This window comes from Eumetopias jubatus, unplaced genomic scaffold (assembly GCF_037043125.1).
Source record: "Eumetopias jubatus isolate StellerSeaLion01/CBP00866 unplaced genomic scaffold, mEumJub1_p1.0 scaffold_6, whole genome shotgun sequence".
In the NCBI taxonomy this organism is placed as follows: Eukaryota; Metazoa; Chordata; class Mammalia; order Carnivora; family Otariidae; genus Eumetopias; species Eumetopias jubatus.
Window position 1 is genome coordinate 116083886 of NW_028274812.1, and position 20510 is coordinate 116104395.

Consider the following 20510-nt stretch of genomic DNA (forward strand, 5'->3'; position numbering starts at 1 on the left):
GGAGCACTTAGCGGCCTCGTTCAAGGTCACATAGCTAGTTAGCGGCGAGGCCAGGATACGGGTTTAGGAGGAAGTTTAAGGAGACACAGACGGAACTGCATGGACCCCAGGGGCTCCCCCAGGCTCTGTCAGCTTCCCCCGGTCCCCCTCCCTTCCGGGCCCCTCCTCTCACGAGCAGGTCCGGCGGGAACAGGGCATGGGTCATCCTGGCGATGTTCTCCAGGGAGAACTGGAAGGAGCAGTTGAACATGCGGAAGTCGTGGAAGATGGCGGGGCAGTCCCGGGGGCAGATGTCCTGCTGCCCACTGAAGGTGGAGATGGTAATGGCGTCAGTCCAGAAGGAGCAGGGCTGCATGCCTGTGAAGCCCCCGTCGATGTAGCGCTATGAGGGACAGGCAGAGTCGTAAATGCTCATGGGGTCAGAGGTGCTCTTCCCCACTCAGGGAGTCCACCGGGGAAATGGGTCCCTTGGGACAAGCCTTGAGGCCAAGGTCCAGGTGGGTGAGTGGTGTATCCATGGTGGTCCCTGAACTCCCAGCCCAGTGCTCTGTCCCTACCCTGTCTCCATTCAGCCATCTCAATGGTGCTGAGCCTGGGGGGAGAGGGCCAGTCATACTCTGGATAAAGCATGAGCAAATGCTCTCCTGTCACAGCTCCGCCTCCCAGGCTACTCCTCAGCCACTCACCTACCAAGGGCAGGGTGGGGGAATGGAGCCTGTGCCCTTGGCCTTTTGAGAAGGTGAACACATGGTGGGTCTGAGCAGGTTGGGAAATATCCCCTCTTCCAGACTGCTGTGGGTCCAAACTGCCTCCCTCTGTTGAGGTCAGGTATCCTCAGCACTCTCCAGAACACCCCTGACCATGGCCTGGCCACCAGCCACCACATAGCCCTTCCCTCTTGTGGCTTCTGTTGCCTCAGTTGTGAACAAAGGATCACAGATACTGAGGTTCTAACTCTCTGGGATGCCTGAGAAGTACATGGCTGACATGCACAGTATGTGCTCCATCTCCTAGCTAAATCTTGATCTCTGGATCTCATTTTCTTTCTATATAAAATGAGGAAGGGGCATGGGTAAATCCTCCTACTCAGAGCTTGGTCTGAGGACCAGCAGCACTGGCTTCAGACGTCATTTGAAGCTGGTTGGGCCTAGAGGATCAGAATTTGCATTATTTTACAAGATCCCCTCCCCCACTGGTGATTCAAGTACACTAGCCTAGATGACTTTAAAGGTCGCCATCATCATTCACGGTTCCAGGTACCAATGTCACAGGGTCCGTATTCTACACTTTCTGTCAAGTATGGGAAAATCCAGCAAGCCTATGGGGTCTTGACTAGCCAGGCTCAGTAATGGGTTGGTGGGCCCAGAGTGAAGCCCAATGTATGGAGGGAAAGTTCATCTGAAAGCCCCAGAAATCCATCTATACTGGGAATTCTAAGTAGAAAAACACAATAATCTTTCCAACCCTTGGTCTTCCCACCGAATTCTGAGACCACCCCTCTACTTTCCCAGATGTGGACCACAGGGCACTCCCGGGTCCTGGCTCACCCTCTCCCATGCCAAAGCACTCACCACACCACGGTAAGTTGGGGGGATGAGGCCACAGTACACGGGGACAAAGCAGCTGCAGTAGAGGGCCTGTGGGGAGAGAACCAGTTGGAGATGTGTGAGGCTCTGGGCGGCTGGGTGGGCAGAGCTTACCGGTAGGCCTCTGGGCCACCACCAGCCGGACCCTTCTTAAATCCAAGGCAGAGGCACTGTCCTGGGGAGTGGAGCCCCAAGTTCAAGTCCTGACCTGGCCCCAACGAGCTGGTTCCTTGTTAACCTACTTGGTAGTCTGGGCCCGATATCCTAGCTTTAAAGAGACAAGGCAGCCTCAGTGACCTCCAGGGTTCCTTCTGGCACCATATCTCCATGAATCCAGTGGAACTTAACAACCATTTAATGTGTATTTGGCCAGGACCGAGCTCTGGGATCAAAGGAGAGTGAGATATGTACCCTTGGGAACACTCAACAGGGCAGAGTAAGCAAGTAGGTGATAGTACACAGGGTGACAGGGGCTGGGATGGAGGTGAGCATAGGCATCGTGGCCTCTAAGGAGGAGTACCCAAACCAGGAGGGTGCGGGGCAGGCAGATGATGAAGGGAAGTTCCCAGGCAGAGTGACTAGAGTCTTGTCAAGCAGGTGAAGTGAGCTGGGAAGGAGGGAGGGGCATTCCAGGCAGAAGGCACAGCAGGTGCAAAGATCCAGAGGTCTGCTTTGTGTGTGGTTTGCTCTGGTTTGCAGAAGTAAGAGCGGGAGCTGATAAGAGGTGGTTGGGAGAGAAGTCTTGAAGAGCTGAGTGCTAATAAATCCAGGGGGACATGAGGTAGGTTATGGAGGTGTCCATGCCTACTGCCCATCCATTCCCCACCCCCAGGATCATGGCATGCCAGCGTGGAGCTGTGAGGCTATGCGGTAAGGGCCTTGTATTTGGGAGAGGAGAGAGGAGTGGAGATATGGGAGGAGGGTCATGCCACTTAACCTTTTTGTCTTGAAAGAAAACTGGGCATATCCACAGCACTTGCCAACAATAATAACTCACAACTAAGATTTATATTAATGAGCACAAAATGGTGCACAGAGCACCCTTTCCTATGTGATTACCCATCTGGTGATAATTCAGTCCTTTTATCAAGAGCCATTGGATGGGAGGGGACAGAATGGGGGGCTGTTCCCACAAACTGGGACCTGCCCCTTGGTCTGGTCCCTGCACCCTGGGTCCTGCCCCTTGCCTCGATGAGCTCTTCCTTGGATGTGTACTCTGAAACCACGACACTCTCTCCATCTGTGAACCGAGTGAGGGACACGTGGAGCTTCCCTGTGGCCGCCTTGTAGGAGTCCTCGGGCAGGACCCTGTACAGAAACTGCCGCATCATCTGCACCATCTTGCAGGACGGTGACAAGGGCCCCAGGAAGGATTTCTTCACCTCCAAGACACCTACATTGAGGACTCTGAGGTACTCATCTGTGGAGGAAGCAGAGAGGAGAGTACACTAGCCTAGATGACTTTAAAGGTCGCCATCATCATTCACGGTTCCAGGTACCAATGTCACAGGGTCCGTATTCTACACTTTCTGTCAAGTATGGGAAAATCCAGCCCCTGGCCACCTCATCCTGCATCCAACAGATGGGAAGCCCCTAGAATTCTGAAGCAGGGTTGGTCTCAGGAATCAACCTGTCATTCTGCACATGAGGAAAGCAAGGCACAGAATTAAGTCACTGGCTCCAGAAAGCCCACAGCTCGTCGATGGCAGAACTAGACCCAAGCATCCTGACCCCTTTCATATTGAGCACAAAGGACCACTTGGCCTACCCCACAATATCTTTCCCCAACTTGCCTGGAAATCTACCACCAGACTACATTCTTTTGGGGTCTCGGAGGTTTTTTGCCTCATGTGAGATTCCTATTAAAACACGGATACGGTTGAAAGCCGTCACCAAGGGACACCCTGTGACACTTTGCTTAGTGCCCACCAAGCCTGTGGGCAGGGAAGGGGGACTGGCCCTGAGGCAGGTGACTTACAGGGAGGGGTGATCCTGAAACCATTGCATCCATCTTCCCTTTAGAGCCCCTGGCACAGGCCAGAGAGAGGGAAGGCCGTGAGGTATGGAGCACAAGCCATGCCAGGCCAAGCTGCAGGTGTTTCCAGGACTGGGAGAGGAACCTTCTCCCTCTTTCTGAGAGAAGTACAGCCAGGTCACATGAGGGCCTACATGTGCCAGATGGGGCTTGGAGGGCAGATGTGTTGTTAAAGGGATCGCAGGGGAAGGTGTAACCTGTCCCCACCCCAGTCCCCAGAATTCCCCTGGGGAAGTTAGGGCCATAAGCTCGAAGAGAACTGCTATCATGCCAGATTCTCACAGCAACACTATGAGGTAGGCATTTCTAGCCTCATTTCACTGATCAGGGGACTGAGGCTTGGGGAGATAGTATAACTTGCCCAAGGTCAACCGCCTGGCAAGTGAACAAAGTGGGATTTTAACCTAGAGTGTGTGACCCCAGAACCCATACTCCTTTCACGACACTAAGCCACAGGCTTCTAGAGCCGGACCTGTACCTGCTCCTAGCCAATTGCTGTTAATTTCTACTCCGTGCAAGCCCTCCGGCGAAATCAGAAGCAGCAATAGCTCTGAAAAGGATTGCTAATTTTTAAAAAATGAATATTTATCTGTAAAACATCCTATACAGAACTTTCTTACAATTAGTGTCATGTAGCAATGGTTATTTGGGAAGCTGAGTGGTTATGAGCTCTCTGCCACTGGAGGTAATCAAGCAGAGGTGGGACAAGTACCTCAGTCAGAGAACTTCTCAAAGGGATTCCTGCCTGAGTGCGAAGATTCCTTCCAACGTGGAGATTCCAGGATTCTTACGGGTGCCTGACAATATACCTGGGAAGTCATCACAGCGGACATTATTTTCCCATTTACAAATAGAGCGGCTGAGGCACAGAGAGGTTAAATGATTTGCCCAAAGTCACACACAGCAATTTGGAGACAAACCAAAGCCAGGGCCGCGCTCCTCCTTCCATGTTTTATAGTTCACGGGTAAGTCCTCATTAATCCTGGAGGCAGGTATGATAAAGGGCTTCAGCATCATTTTACAGATGTAGAAACCGAGGCAGAGAAAAGCTAAGTGCCTCGCCCAGGGTCAGACAGCCCGGCCCTGTTTGTTCTGACTCTAAACCCCACCTTCTTTCCCTGCATGTTGGACTGATCCCAGAGGCTGAGCGAGCCTGGGTTGCCATAGTAACGGCCTTTTTTTTTCCCCCTCTCCCTCACCAACATTCAGAATCACAACTGCATATGTGTAGTAGGGACTGACCTGAGCGACAGAGCATCTTGGCTTTCACCCTGTTACAGGGGAGGGTGCTCCTGGGAGGTGGAAAGTCCCTGCGATTTTAGCAAGCTTAGCTTTACCGTGTGCCAACTTGTACCGACTGCACTTTCCCTCAAGGGAGGGCGATGTCCAACTCACCTTCCTTATGTAGTTACAAAGCAGCTGAGCATTTGGATACCAAGGGGCTAGGTGACTGAGTTCTGGCCTCACAAGACCAGTTAGGATGGAGAGTCAAACTAGGGGGGGACATGATGTTTTGGGAATTCTTTTTTTTTTTTAATTATTTATTTATTTGACAGAGAAAGTGAGAGGGGAACACAAACAGGGGGAGTGGGAGAGGGAGAAGCAGGCTCCCTGCAAAGCAGGGAGCAAGATGTGGGGCTCCATCCCAGGACCCTGGGATCATGACCTGAGCCGAAGGCAGGGGCTTAACGACTGAGCCACCCAAGCGCCCGGTTTTTGGAATTCTTAATGGGCAGTTTGAGTGGCCTTGCATGGGTTGGTGGCCTTTCCCACAATGCCCCTGAGCCAGGAGCACCTGGTTCAGCTTGCCCCTATACACCTGGACTCCCCACAGGAGATGCTCACTGGGACGGATGGAAGGAAATTTGTTCCCACTGCACAAGACATATATGTTCCTTCGGGGAAAAATAATTTTTAAAAATGCAGATATGGGGGCACCCGGGTGGCTCAGTCAGTTAAGCATCTGTCTTCTGCTCAGGTCATGATCCCAGGGTCCTGGGATCGAGCCCTGCATCGGGCTCCCTGCTCAGCGGGGAGTCTGCTTCTCCCTTTTCCTCTCCCTCTGTCCGTCTCCCCCAGCTTGTGTTCTCTCTCTGTCTCAAATAAAACAAATTAAATAAATAAATAAATAAAATGCAGAATATGCAAAAAGAAAAAATTAAAGTGGAATCTTTGGATTGGAGGGAATCCCTTCAACCAGAGATCAACATCTCACTTATGTCTTCCTAGACTATATATTTTATATGTATTCTTACTTAGAAGAATATTTACATGAAGTCATACTATATACATTATTTTGTAACTTGGCTTTGTTTTTTTTTAACCTAATAAATCATGTCTTTCCACATCAATAAGTACCTATTTATAACCCAATTTACAAGCAGCACAGAAAGCTATTGTAAGGTTGTACCATTATTTGCTGAGCAGGTGCCCAGTAGGGGTTGTTTCTTTGCTCTTTCTAAACAATGCTGTAGGGAATAATCTCGTGCTAATTTTTTTCCCCTATGTCCTTAATTATTGTCCTTAGGATGAATTCCTAGAGGTGGGAATGTTAGGTCAAAGGCATGCATATTTCATCTTGTACTGCTTGTTTTAATCATGGCTTTTGTGTATTATCTGTATACAGTCCACTTTCAGCTCTTCAGGAATGGTGATGGGTGGGGACAGGGACAAAGCAGTGGGCAAGACAATAGAAATAGTATAGACGTCTCCAGGATACTCATATCTGAAAGTGGTGCTGTCTAGAAATTAGCAATGCTCTAGCAAGGATCATGTAGGGAGAGAGGGGGCAGGAGGTTGACTCTTCTCCCACTCAGGTGCCCAGTTTCACATCCTTTTCTGCTGCTCACTGGGGCTGGGGCTCAAAGGCTGCCTTTATCCCTAGCTCTCCTTGCTCTTTTTCAGGTCTCTCTCTGTGTCTCTGTCTTCCGACCATCCCTTTCTCTGTCTCTCTTTGTCTGTGTTTTCCTTCCTTCTTTCTTTCTTTCTTTCTTTCTTTCTTTCTTTCTTTCTTTCTTTCTTTCTTTCTTTCTTTCTTTCTTTCTTTTCTTCTTTCTTTCTTTCTTTCTTTCTTTCTTTCTTTCTTTCTTTCTTTCTTCTTTCTTTCTTTCTTTCTTTCTTTCTTTCTTTCTTTCTTTCTTTCTTTCTTTCTTTCTTTCTTTCTTTCTTTCTGTTATTTATTTGAGAGAGAGAGCACAGAGGGAGAGGGAGAGGGAGAAGCAGACTCCCTGCTAAGCAAAAAGCCCGATGCAGGGCTTGATCCCAGGACCATGAGATCATGGAGATCATGACCTGAGCCAGAGGCAGACACTACAATGTGTCTCTCCCTTTTTTCTCTCTCTTTTCCCAGCCAAGGGAGAAGCAACTAATCTTCTCGTTAAACAAGTCTCTGTTGGTAGAAAGTCAAGTGTTAAGCATAGCAATTGCTGGGTGCTGGGAGAAAGGATAAATTTAGCTTGCTTCTTTATGCATCTCTGTACTTTCCAGCACCTTCTCCCATTTAAAGGCCTCCTTCCAAGCTGCAGGCTGCTGGGCTCCGAGACACAGTATCCCACACTGACCACAGCAAGATGGGATTTAAAAGCAGCACCGCAGGAGACTCAAGGTTGGCTCTCCCACCCCCAACCCACACTTGCTACATTCACTTCTGCTTCCTCCCACCTCCTTTCACACCTTTTATTATCCAAGAGCGGTCTGTCTCCTAAGCCAAGAAGAAGATTCTATGGGGGAAGATCCTTATGGTCCTCCCCTCTCTAAGGCCTATCACTGTGGTTTGTCTATGGAAGGCCCTTCAGAAACCTTTGCTATTAGCTGGGAACTCCTCAAGGGCAAGGATGGGCCATACTCACTTTTGCCTACCAAGCCTCTCACGACCCTTGGTGGGTGCCCAATATTTGTTCAGTAAAACCTGACACGGAAGAAAAGCAAGTGATGGGAGATGCTCACAAGGAAGAGCCACTCGATGTCATTACCCAGTAAAAGCTTGAAGGCAAGATCATCCCAGATAGATGGATAGATAACAAGGTCAACTGTACTGGTAACTGTGGCCAGTTCATCAAGTTTTATGAGTCTATTGTGCCAAGAATTTCAATAGAAAAATAAATAAATAAGATCCAGGGACTAGGAGATTTCGAAGGGCATTTGGAAACAACTCCAGGTCTCAGCCACTCAGAGAGTCTTCTACTCTTTTCTAGGACCAGATCCATTTTGTGGAAAGAGCTCAGGCTGTGGAGCCGGGTGACGTGGTTTAAATCCCAGCTTCGCCACATACTATCCTGGGCCATCACTGGCAAGTCAAATAACTTCTTCCAGTCTCAATTTTGCCACCTATAAAATGGGAATAATAATACCTTAAGTGGGTTGTTATGAGGCAGATTGTTTTTTAAAAGTGCCTGCATGGGGCACCTGGGGGGCTCAGTCGTTAAGCGGCTGCCTTCAGCTCAGGTCATGATCCCAGGGTCCTGGGATCGAGCCCCGCATTGGGCTCCCTGCTCAGCGGAGAGCCTGCTTCTCCCTCTGCCTGCCGCTCCCTGTGCTTGTGCTCTCTCGCTCTCTGTTAAATAAATAAAATCTTAAAAAAAAAAAAAAGTGCCCGCGCATAGTAAGTGCTCACTATCGGTCAGGTTGTGCCAGTAATTCTCCTCGTGACCATGGTGAAGTCTTCTTGATGTTTCTGGCTTTCGACTTTCTCACCTGAACAGGGGACAATGATCCCTGCCCCATATCTTTATTAAGGTGTGCTCAGGCTCACTTTGGGATGCAAAAGAGCAAAGTAAAAGCACTGAGGAGATGAGAGTGTCCCTCTGTTTCAGAGTGCAGTGAGGTCATAGGTCAGCTGTGATGCAGTAAAGGCACTGTTAGCATCACACTCCCTCCCTTGTCAACTTTGGGGGGCCCTACAAATTTAGTAGGGAAAAGGGACAGGGCTTAGAAGTATCACTGAAGAGGAAGGAAGGGGATTAGATGTATGTTTATCTTATTATCTTATTTATTTGCTTAAATGTCTAATGTCCTCCACTCCCCCCCATCCCCCAGTCCCCACGCCCCGGCTTCGTGAGAGCAAGGATGGCCCCTATCTTGTTTATGCTTTTGTCCCTAGTTCCTGATATGGTCCCTGGAACACGGGAGGCACTTAATAAACATGAACGCATGCATGGATGATGAATAAATGAATGGACCTCAGGAATCGAAGGAGGTCACTGAGGTCCAGAAAGAGAAGCAGCTTATTCAAGATGATTATTCACAGCTTCTCTTCCCCTCCTCCACATGACCTCCTGCTAAGTGAAAAAAATCCTAGAAAGATGGACACTTGGCGGCTGACAATGTAAACTGCTGGGGAATCTCCTTCACAGGGTGCCCGGATGGGGTCTGCGGTGGGGAGGATGTGCCGTGGAGGATGGGACTACGTGGCCCTAGTCTCCCGCGGACTGGTAGCCTAGCAACAACCTCTGGCTCAGCCAATCACCGCCAGGGGCCCCCCTCCTCCCGCCGCCAGCCCGGCTCCCCAGCGGCGGGCACCGAAAGCGCGGGTGGGGGTGGGGTGGGGTGGGGTGGGGGTGGCGGTGGGGGGGAATCAGGCGGCGCAGCCGCCCCAGGGGAGACGGCGGCGAGCAGAGTTGCGTTCCCAGGAAAGCCCTACAATTCTCGGAGTCCCTGAGTGGAGCACCTGGGAGTCTGCTGCTCCTACCTGGTCCCTAATTGCAGGCTGAATTATAGGCTGCATTTCCCTGTGGGCATATCTTGACTGCCCAACTGCACTATAATAATAAAAATTATTATTATCTTAACAACAGTCTTTCACCCAAGCGGGTTTTCACGCTTACAATCTCAGTTTATCCTCACAGTGACAGCGAGCCCCCGAGGGGTAGTGACCATGGTTTATTCGCCATTTTATTTCCATTCCCCACACTGCAGGGGCATTGATTGAAAAACAGTTTGGCTTGAAGCGGCACTGTTGCAACCGGGAGATCCAGAGAGACCTTCTGGGGCAGCGATTTTTCAGTCAGGGAGCCTTTGTTCAAAAGAAATCTCAAGTGGAAATCCAATACATAAAACAGCTAAAAGCAGGGCTGTGCTAGGTTGAAGCCAAGTGGGGTCTCAGACCCTGCCGGGTCGCCCCATCCCAGCCTAGGAAGGTGGCTGTTGAAAGCACCACCTTGAAACTCCTGAGATGTTAGGAGCCTAGGTCAAAATACGAAACCAGACTAATTCTCTCATTTTGCAGATAAGAAATCGAGCCCAGAATGAAGAATAAGCTCCATAAATACGGCCGGATGACTGAGTGGTTGGATGGATGGAGAAATGAATAAGGGTGGATATACCCTAGGTCACACAGTCTATGTTAACAGAAACTGGAAGTAGAATGTATGAGAAAACTCACATTTTTCTACTCTGTTCTGAATGTAATATAGGCTTTAGCCAAAGGCAAAATAACTCCGCCCTAGTAAGCACTGAAAAAACAAAACAAAACAAAAAAACCCAAACCGCCAAACCAATACTCTTCTACCAATAACAATCTTTCACGCAGACCTTTTTCTAACCCTAAGAGTTTACTACAGAATTGGCTTTAAAAGTTCATATCGGTTTATATCAGGTTGCCATGGAAACAGCAGTGTCTCCCACTGTGCCTCACCTGGGTTCCTATCCAGGTACCCGTGGGGCTCTTTCCAGCATCCGGCCCCTGCGTGCCTCTCCCCCAGAATCCGGGCACAATCTCCCCAACTTTCCACTGAAGGATCTGTTGATCACCTTGAGATAAAACAGGCAGAAAGGTAATGTATCTAGAAAGTTCTCTGGAACCTCAGAATGTTCTGAGGGCCATTGCCCCTGCTCTTTTCTCTCTGTTTTCTTTGGTGGACCCAGAAGTCTCTTTGGGATCCTGCTCCAAGGTAGAAACCAATATTGTCCCCTTTCTAGGCTCTGGCCTCTCCTACTCTCCAGACCCTCCCTGCATTACTGAGGGGACCCCCCGGGATAAAGCAAGAGCTGTGAACTAGTCACCCTCTAGTCTTAAAAGCTGTTTCTGTTTTGTTTTATTTTGTTTTTGTTTTGTGTGTGGGGGGGGGTGGTCAAGAGACCTCCAAGTGAGTCTTTGCTCTACAGACCGAAGGCCATCTCTGAACATCTCCTCATTCAAGATATGCTCAAGTTAGGGTGCCACCGCAGAGGAACACCCATGCCTCTCTCTTCCACCACCATGATAACGAAAGCTCATTTCTGCTGACTGTGGATACTCTCTGCCCCAGCTGCCCAAGACTTCGGATGGTCAGGTCTGTTATCTACATCTCTCTCCATCTAGGTCTTGGAGTCCTGAAGCTCTTTTAAAACCACAGTGTCCTAGTCTCTCCCCGCTGCTTACTGGACTTACCACGTTTGCTACCACCTCCTGGTATCTCCCTGACACTGGCTGCTGTGCCAGGCTCTGGACGCCTTGTTGTCTTGTCCCATCTTCACGACACTCCCCTGAGAACAGGGAGAGACCTACCCCTTGAGGTAGGTACTCTAGTTACCTCTTCACAGATGAGGAAACAGAGGCTCACCAGTAACTCACCCAAGGTCACACAGCTGGAAAACAGCAGAGCTAGGCCTCCACATCCTGAGGGCCCCCAAGCCAGTGTTCTTTCCACCACAGGTGGCTCCCTTCACCAGGGACACGCCCTCCGCCTCTCAGAGCCTCTGTTTCCCACTGTGAGGCAAGGGGGTGGTTCCACGAAGGCTCTTGGTATCTGCCTTTCTAGGACTTAGTTTAGGTACACCTCCTAAGGTCCTAAGGGCTCAAATGTCCCTGGGAGACAGGAAGACTCTCTTTAGAGCAACAGAACCCAAATCACATCTTCAAACATATGCTCTTCTATCCCCACACCCAGAGCCCCTCCTCAGGACAGTCTGTCTCATCTCTCCTGGGTAAACACAAGTGCACAATCCTGCTTATTTCCCTTCTATACACACCACTTTTTTTTTTTTAAACCATGCAGACCTCACCTTTAAGCCCCGCTTAAGATCTGGGCCTCCTCCTTGAAGCCCTCCCTGCTCACCCCCACTGTTTGCTCTCTGTCTCCCCTTACTGTCCACAACCATTTATCTCAGGCTGTCTTGAGTGGCCTGCCCTGTTTTTCTGGCTAGCTGCATCCCTTGAGGACAGGGCCTGTATTAAGAATACCCTTCTCCCACATGATTCCCTAGCTCAGTGTTGAACACTTAGTAGGTGTTCAAGAATGAATAAATACACTAATGTCCCGCAAGCAGGGACTATTTGTTTTGTTTCCCCATTATGGCCCCAGCACTTATTCAGTACCTGACACATTGTAGTAAATAAATGTTTGCTGAATAAATTAATAATGAATGTTTAACAAAATGAATGAATGAATGAACTGAAGAGGGAGATCAAAGAATATCTTTTCTACTGGGCTGTTAGGAATCTTTCCAACTGGTAGTCAGGAAGGCGAAACCTTCAGTGACTCACCCTCACACCGGGGTTGTGAGAAAGCAAACCACAGAATAGTTTTCTCTGTCAAGCCTGGTCCTAACTCTTGCCCGCACATTGATGGACACAAGGCCCTGAGCTGAGATTGAGGAGGAGATTCTTCCTTATGTGGTGGTTTCATGAGGACAGAGTTGGAGCAATGTGTCAACTCCTGACTCAAATGGGAGTCAAACTGGTCTGGAGGTTTATCATTTGTTTGCCTGTTTTCCCTATATAATTGGAAATGGAGCTCACTACCTTTGCTGAATTAAATCCCAAAGTGAAGCAAGGAACACAACACTATCAATACTGAGTGAGCAGGTTTAGAAATGGATCCGCCAACCAAAAACTAATGATGTAATATATGGTGATTAACATAACAATAAAAAAATTAAATAAAAAAAAAAAGAAAGAAATGGATCCACCAAATGCCGTGAGGGATCCTGGATTAGATCCTGGGACAGAAAGAGAACATTAGTAGAAAAACTGGCAAAATATATCATGAATAGTAATGTACCAGTGTTGATGTCTTAGTGTTGACAAGTGTACCATAGTTATGAAGATGCTCGCTCACATTAGGGGGGAACTGGCTGAAGGACATATCAGACTATCTGTATGGTCTCAGCAACCTTTCTGTAAATCTAGCAATATTCCAGAATTGAACATTTATTATAATTGAAGTAAAACAAACAAACAAACCACAACAAACACAGATGACCAAGGCTGTTAGGCACACAGAGCCTGCCACTCAACAGGGGCTCAGTTAACGCCTGCTGTTGTTGGGGGAAACGGATTGCAGGATGTCAACCGCATGAGTTGTTTCCTAAATTGTTAAATGTTTCTACTGTGTACCCAACACATTCAGAGTTTGACTAGATTTGCCATTCAATTCTTTTCAACTTAAGAGTTGAGAGGATTGTTTGGGGAAAAGAAACCTTTATCCACTTGGCTGGAAAGGTTAAACATGTAAACACATTTTACTTTGATTGACTTAAAAGACACTGATCTCAACATGGTAGTTGGAGTTACAACCATCACCACGCAGTGATGTCACTTCTACAGCATTTTATAAAAAGTCCTTTTTGCATTTATTATGTCATTTGATCCCACTTTCTTAAGCAATGTGCAAATAATTGCTTGGCCACAGAGTTTGGCAGGAAAGCTGTCGAGGTGCTTGCAAAGCAACATCTGAACTGGTGATTTAAGAGGATGGAGAAGGTAGAAATTAAGAAAGAGCTCAGTCTTGGCTGTGCTGCATAAACCCTGTCAAGTTTATCTAATCTCTCTAAATACCTGTTTCCTCCTTTCTAAAATGGGTATAAATACAGCATCTGCCTTGTGGGGTTGTGAGAGAATTAGAGTAAATGATTCGTGCAAGACGTTGAGCACAGTACCTGGCACATTCTAAGTGCCTGGTAAATAGCTGTTAATAGACGGCATCAGGACATGAATCAGAGCAGAGTGAATTTTTATAGGAAATGTTGCCATCTCGGGCAGATAAGTAACTGGAAATGATTTCCGATGAAGACATTTTGATTCTGAAAGCGCACCTAGCATCCAGGACCAAACTCCAGGTTCCGTCTGGGAGGCGCACACACATATGCGCATGCGTGCAGGTGCGTACGCACGCAGGGACACATACGCACGCACGCCCAGGAGAAAAATGGAGGTTCCCATTCCGGTCTTAAAGAACTTTGGTGAGACTTTCTGCTCCAGCAGTCCAGGAACATTTCCAGCTTCAGGAATAGGAACAACAACAACAACAACAGAGAGCCTGATACAAAAATCGTGAGACATGGTTGAACTCACAAGAAAGTAGGGGAACAAATGAAGGAACTTGAAAGGCAGCGCCAGCAGAGAGAAAGCTGACGATGTGGTTATCAGACCAGAAACGGGCAGGGGCAGAGGCTGTGGTCCTGGGCTGTGTGAGGGGCACTGAGACCGCTGCTGAAAGCCAGGATGCTCCAACAACTGCTGGACCAGTGAAAGGTGCCAGTAGCTTATCTCTGCCCAGGGCTCTGGGTGAAAAAAACACAGGCTCCCATAAAAATACAAAGCCCCTTGCCTACATTACCTGTGGTTTAGAGTTTGAACTGACACAACCTACCAGGGTAATTATCATGAGAATTGATCCTGAGTTGGTGATAACCCTGGGGTGCCTGGCCAGGGCCAAGGTAAACCAGCGCAGATGGGTCCTGCCACTGCCCAGGCCACACAGAATTTCCAGGAAAGCTAAGTCTTTGTGCACATGGGTTCACAGTTAAAATATTAAAAATATTAATTGGACCAGGTGGTTGTCTAGTAATCTTTGTTTTAATAAGTTTAACAATGAAGGACATTCTTCAGTGAAGTTTGAAAAAATGCTGCTTTACTTATGCTTTTCTATTTCAAGATAGTTTTCTTTTTACTTGTTCTTCCATTCACTCAGCCTTCACTCATCAAAGACTTATTTTGTGACTAATATTTGCCAGGCACTGTGCCAGGAACATCCATGACTTCTTTTGTCCCTCACTGCAATGTCCAAAGGATGTGCTCCCACCTCCCCCCGCCCCCAAGTTAGAGATGGGAAAACCAAGGCCGAGGCAGGTCACCGGCTGGCCAAGGACCCACTGTGATTAGGGGCAGAGCTGAAACACCTGCTCCAGCCTCCTCCTTCCTGGGAGCTTCATTCTCACCAACCCTGGGGTGTCTTGTTCCTCGACTGAGTGACAAAGACAGGTGCATGGGTGACTGAAGAAAGGAGATACCAGAGCCAAGTTTCTCACAAAGCAGTCTCGTCCTCCCAGCACAGGTCCTTGAGGCCCCAGTGGGCCCAATGCCTGGAACACACCTGAGCCACCTGCCAATGACCATAACTTCAGCCATGCTTGACTCCAGGGCCTCAGGAGGCCTTTGGTCACTGGGATGGCAGGAGTGGCCTGAAGCAGCACTGGTCCAGATGTGGGAGGCAGACCAACACACCTGTAGTGGACTCTGTCTCCATGGGAGGGGGCGTGCTGGGTCCTGCTGTGCCCAAGTATGTGGGGCAGGGCCTGTGCTGCTCCTCTATCCCTCTCATGTACTTTGCAAGGTCCTTTTAAAGCCCATTTCTTGTCCAGGACAGCTTGCCTTCCTTTCTGAGAATTCAAGTGCATTTGTGCCATACGTCTCTCAGCCTGGAACGTTCTCTCTGAGCTCACGTGGCTCCTCCTCCCTTCCTTCTGCCTCTGAGAGGCCTCCCCTGACCTGCGCACCTGAAACTTCACCCTTTAATCATTGACCACACCCTTCTCCTGCTTTATTTTCTCCTTGCAGCATGCATGCTGATGTTTTTCTATGGGTTTGGTTATTTATGGTTTGATTTCACCAAGACAATGTCAACTTCATGAGGGCAGAGAGCTGTTTTGTTCACTGCTGGATCCCTAGGACCTAGAATGAATGAATGAATGAATGAATGAACAGTCTATTTTATCACTGTAATTCATCCAGAATCTGGCCCTCAATCTCTTTGCACATTAAGTGGATTAGATTCAAACAGTGGTCTTTTTTTTACTTAAAAAAAAATCACTGGAAAATTTCCTCTAAATGAAATTTTAAAAAGAATGGACAATAGCAGCACTATAATTTTTGAAGCGGGGGAAGGTCCTGGGGCTTCAGTGTGTGTCCTCTCCCTGTTCCCTGATGCCCCCCTCCCCTCAACTTCTCTCCTTCCCATAGAACTTTAGGGTTTCTCGGAACACAGTTTGGAAACACTGGCTTAAGCAAGGTCTGCCTTCAACCAGTTACTTCCTCTCCCAAAGTCTAAATACAATTATCTATAAAATGAAAAAGTTGGACTCAGTGACCTCCCTTCTATGAAATTCTAGTATTATAAGTCAAGTCATATCCGTAAGTGCAGAAAGTTATCTAAGAGTCAGGTAAACCCCAAAATAGAAATTGCAAAAACACATTCAATGTCATGCCTGCCAATGGCCAGCAGTCATCAGGAGTTTATCAAGCATTTCTTGCTTGACAAGCAGTTTGTGGAGCCATGGGACCCATAAGACCTCAGGTGGCTCAACCAATCTAGTTGATGAAATAAGACACAGCTTCTGAAACAATTATGACCGTATATCATCAAGTGCTAGACAGGTGGACAGATTCTGTGGGTAAACTAGAGATCGTGGAAAGAGATCCAATAGGGTACAATGGGAAGGTGTCTTGGGAGGAGGTGACATCTCTCGAGAGAAAACTGGAAGGTCATTTTAGGCAGGGGATGTAATGGGTGCCGTGGTGCCCTGCCCAGGCCCCATAGCAAGACTGAGGCACTCACACCCCCAGCTGCCAGGAGGGCAGCCCACTGATGGCTCAGAACTGAGCCCCTCCCCAGCCAACAGACTGGACTTGACCTGGTGGTTATGGAGTCATGGTCTTGGTCCCTGACAGGGACTGAGTTTTTCCATCATCGTCATATCTCCAGGTATGGTGGTTATGGCAGAGACTGCTGGTTATCCCCACCATCCATTCTCTTCTTCTTCCTTTGTAACTGAATCTATGATTTTTAGCTGGACACATGGCTTCCCAGAATAAAGTCTATATTTTCCAGTCTCCCTTGAGGTCAGGTGTGGCCCTGTGACTAAGTTCAGATCCATGGGATGTAAGGTGACATGATATGTGTCACCTCCAAGGCCTGCCCTCAAAGGGAAGAGGTGTGCCCTCCCCAACTAGCTGGAATGAAGACATTGTGGGGAGCCCTGCTGGACTGTGAATACCACAGTGGAGGAAACCTGGGTCCTAACTCTGTGGAGCCACCACACCAGCCTTGGGGGGCTGGAGTGCAAAGACCACATGCGTGAGTCTTCTCAATGCTCTTCTGCCTTGCTGAAGCCTCTGCTGTCCCAACCAAAGCAATCCCTTGTTTGCAAAGCTTGTTCAGAGGGACCACTGTGATTCCCAGAGCCAGGCCATGGAGAGGGGGAGCCAGACACTATTCTCCCCCATTGTACAGTAACTGAGCTACAGCTCAAGGTGTCTTATCCAAGGTCACTCACTGCTGAGTGGGATCGTAGGACTAGAGGGAAAGGAGGGGTGGAGAGAGTTTGGATGTTGGGGTCACACCAGCTTTGCTTTGAACCCCACCTCCCTCCTTAATAAATCCTGCTGTGAAAGACCATGTGAAAACAATGCATGTGGCCACAGCTAGGCTCTTAATCTGACCGCGGGACACTTTGGGCCTCAGAATCCCGAGAGCCTGGTTCCTAGTCAGGTGCTCTTTCCCATGGGGATTCTGGCCTCTGAGACAAGCGCTATCCTAGAGCTGGCTGTGGGAGCACGAGGGGTTCAGTGCCTGATGGGAATCAGGATTCACTCTCAGAGGAGGTGACGTCTGAGGTAGGCCTTGCAGGATGGGGAGACGTTCCATAGGGACGGCATTCTTGTGGAAGCAAAAAGAAAAGCTCCCAAATCCAGGCCTGATCTTGGGCCCCACCCTTTTAATATTTTATTTAGTGGTTTGGGTGTTTGGGGCAGTGGGGGTGGGGAGGTCAAGGCTATCATTGTTGAGAAGGCAGAGTGAGAGGTATTGGGAAATAATTACTTCTAGAGGCCAAAACAAAGTCACTTGATGAGTTCAGCTAAATGTCAGCTCCGTCCCCTGGTCGCTCCCCTCACCCACCGGGAGGAGCTGGGAAGCAGCTTGGGAAGCAGGTGCCTGCCCCTCAGTATCTGGCTGCAAGCAGATCAACGAGCCCTGTTCCCTTGGGCTTCCTCGGGCTCCCAGTCCTTATCTGCACAGAGACACTTGTTCCAGAACACTGGCGCAGAAAACAGAGCCTGGTGAGGCTACACGCAACTTCCACATGAGCTTAAAATCATTACAAAACAAAAAATATATAAAAAAACAAAACAAAGCAAGGCGGGGCGGAGAGTCTGTGGTTGAAACCCAGTTGGTGAATGCTGATAACTACTGAAGTTATAGGATGGGTCTTTGGGAGTTCATGATAGATATTGCCCTCTTCAACATGTTTGAAATCTTTTCGTTAAAGAAAAGTTATTAGTAAGTGTTAAAAATGTACTTGATCTTAGCTAAAAGGCCAATAAGGACTGGTATGGAGGACATTAGGAGAAGGAAGGGAAAAAAGAAGGGGGGGGAATCGGAGGGGGAGACGAACCATGAGAGACTATGGACTCTGAGAAACAAACTGAGGGTTCTGGGCGGGGGGAGGGGGGATTTGTCAGCCCGGTGATGGGTATTAAGGAGGGCACGTACTGCATGGAGCACTGGGTGTTATACAAAAACAATGAATCGTGGATCACCACATCAAAAACTAATGATGTATTGTATGGTGACTAACATAACATAATAAAATAAAATTAAAAAAAAAATCACAAGTAGTTAAAAGGAAAAAAAATGTGTTAAAAAATGTACAAAGGTTTATAGCAGCATTATTCATAATAGCCCAAAGCAAAGACAACCCAAATGTATACCACCTGACAAATAGGTAAATAAAATGTGTTATATCCACACAATAGAATATTATTCAATAATAAAAAGAATGGGGCGCCTGGGTGGCTCAGCCATTAAGCGTCTGCCTTCGGCTCAGGTCATGATCCCAGGGTCCTGGGATCGAGCCCCACATCGGGCTCCCTGCTCAGCGGGGAGCCTGCTTCTCCCTCTCCTTCTGCCCCTCTTCCTGCTGTGCTCTCTCTCTCTCTCTCAAATAAATAAATAAAATTAAAAAAAAAGAAAAGAAAATACTTGTTGAAGGAAGGGAGGAAGAAAGGAGGGGCATGCCGTGTAGTTTTTATAGGGGGAAAGGTGCCAAGTAGTAGCTAAAGCGGAGATGGGGTTTTAAGTCCACCAAATCCCCATTCTTTAATAAGAAACAATTTTATTTTTCAAAATTATGCAACTACACCTGGGGGCAGGTTCCCAGACCCACTTTTGACCAGATTGGAAATTCTGAGTCCCCCCCACCAGTTGTCACAAAGACCATCTATCCGCAGGTAAATGAATGAATGAATAGAAACCTTTACTGCACCACTAATGAAAACCAGGCACCGTGCTAAGTGTTTTTACAAACATTTTCACGTACCCCAAAGTGGTCCTATCACAGGGCTTGGCACACATCTCCAGAAGGTGGACCCATTGCTGCCTCTGCTTTCACAGGAAAAAAACAGGCAATCTCAGGGCAGCAAGCTCACTGGAACAAGAGGAGGGAGTGTGACCAGAGAAGAGAGGCCCCACAGGCCACATGTTGAAGAATTTTTTTTTTTTTAAGAGAGAGAGAGCATGCGCACATGAATGGGGGAAGACAAGAGGGGCAGAGGGAGAGGGAGAGAGAATCTTAAGCAGGCTCCATACCCAGCACAGAACCCAGCGTGGGGCTCGATCTCATGACCCTGAGATCATTATCTGAGCGAAAATCATGAGTCGGAGGCTTAACCGACTGAGCCAGCCAGGCACCCCAAAGAATTTTTTAAAAAAGAGACAAACCTCTGGTTATATGGAGATACAGTGATTGTTTACATATAAAATATGAAATAATCTACCAACAAACTTCTGGAACTATTAAAAATGTTCACAAGTTTGCTCAAAACAAGATCGATATGCAAAAACAATCAACATTCCTCTATATCAACAGTAATCGGTTAGATTAGAAAATGCCATTGGAAAAAAGAACCCATTTTTCATAGCAACAAAGGCTAATAAATCCAATAAAAGATACAGAATCTTTATTGAATGACATAAAAGGCCAGAAGAAATAGAGAGAGAGACTATATTTATAAATGGGAAGATATAATTTCAATTAAAATCCCAACAGAGTTTTTTCACAAGGAGGAAAGAAGGGTCATGAATAACAGAGGTAATACTTGAATAATAAATCAAGAAAGGAGCAGAGGAGAGGGATGGCCATTTATAATAAGTCTACAGTGATTAAAACAGCGAGATGTGGTGCAGCAATACACAAATTCACCAGTGGGAGGGAAGAGCGACTCCAGGGACAGACCCTTGAGAATCCAGGAGCTTGAATAAGCCACAGGGAGCATCTCAAACCAGGGTGAAAAGGGTTGCTTATAAATGTGGTGAGGAAATTGGTAATCATGTGGCAAAACAATGAAAAAATTTTTATTTCTACCTTAAACTAGCCACAAAATAAATTCCAGCTGGATTAATTGAAGAGCAAAAAATCCCAGAACTTTTGAAAGGAAATATAGAAGATATAATTGTAACAAAGTAAAGATATTAAAACGGAAATTGTAAGAGGAAAAGACTGATACATTTGACTGTGCTTCAGACTGAAATTTTCTGAATGACAAAAGACATCCCCAAAATAAAAAAACAAGCCATGCAGTGAAACAGGAGAGCAGCAATGCTTATAACTGACGCATGATTCGCGTGCAGGCTATATAAAGAACATCTGCAAGTTAAAGAGAACAAGGTAATGGTTGGAAAAGAAAACAGGAAAAG

General features: G+C 47.6%; 1 protein-coding gene across 3 annotated transcripts in view; it reads right to left on the reverse strand.

Moving 5' to 3' along the window:
- PNPLA1 (patatin like domain 1, omega-hydroxyceramide transacylase) overlaps window positions 1-20510 on the reverse strand; it is a 41821-nt gene that overhangs the window by 16309 nt on the left and 5002 nt on the right. For 2 of the 3 annotated variants that reach the window (XM_088024368.1, XM_088024369.1), the window contains exons 2-4: window positions 2774-3006; window positions 1572-1637; window positions 173-382 (exon numbers count right to left, since the gene is read on the reverse strand). In XM_088024368.1, coding sequence (XP_087880494.1) covers window positions 173-382; window positions 1572-1637; window positions 2774-3006 — 509 coding nt within the window. Of the gene's footprint in view, window positions 1-172; window positions 383-1529; window positions 1638-2773; window positions 3007-20510 lie in introns of those variants that run through there. The other variant, XM_088024370.1, reaches the window with a different exon arrangement.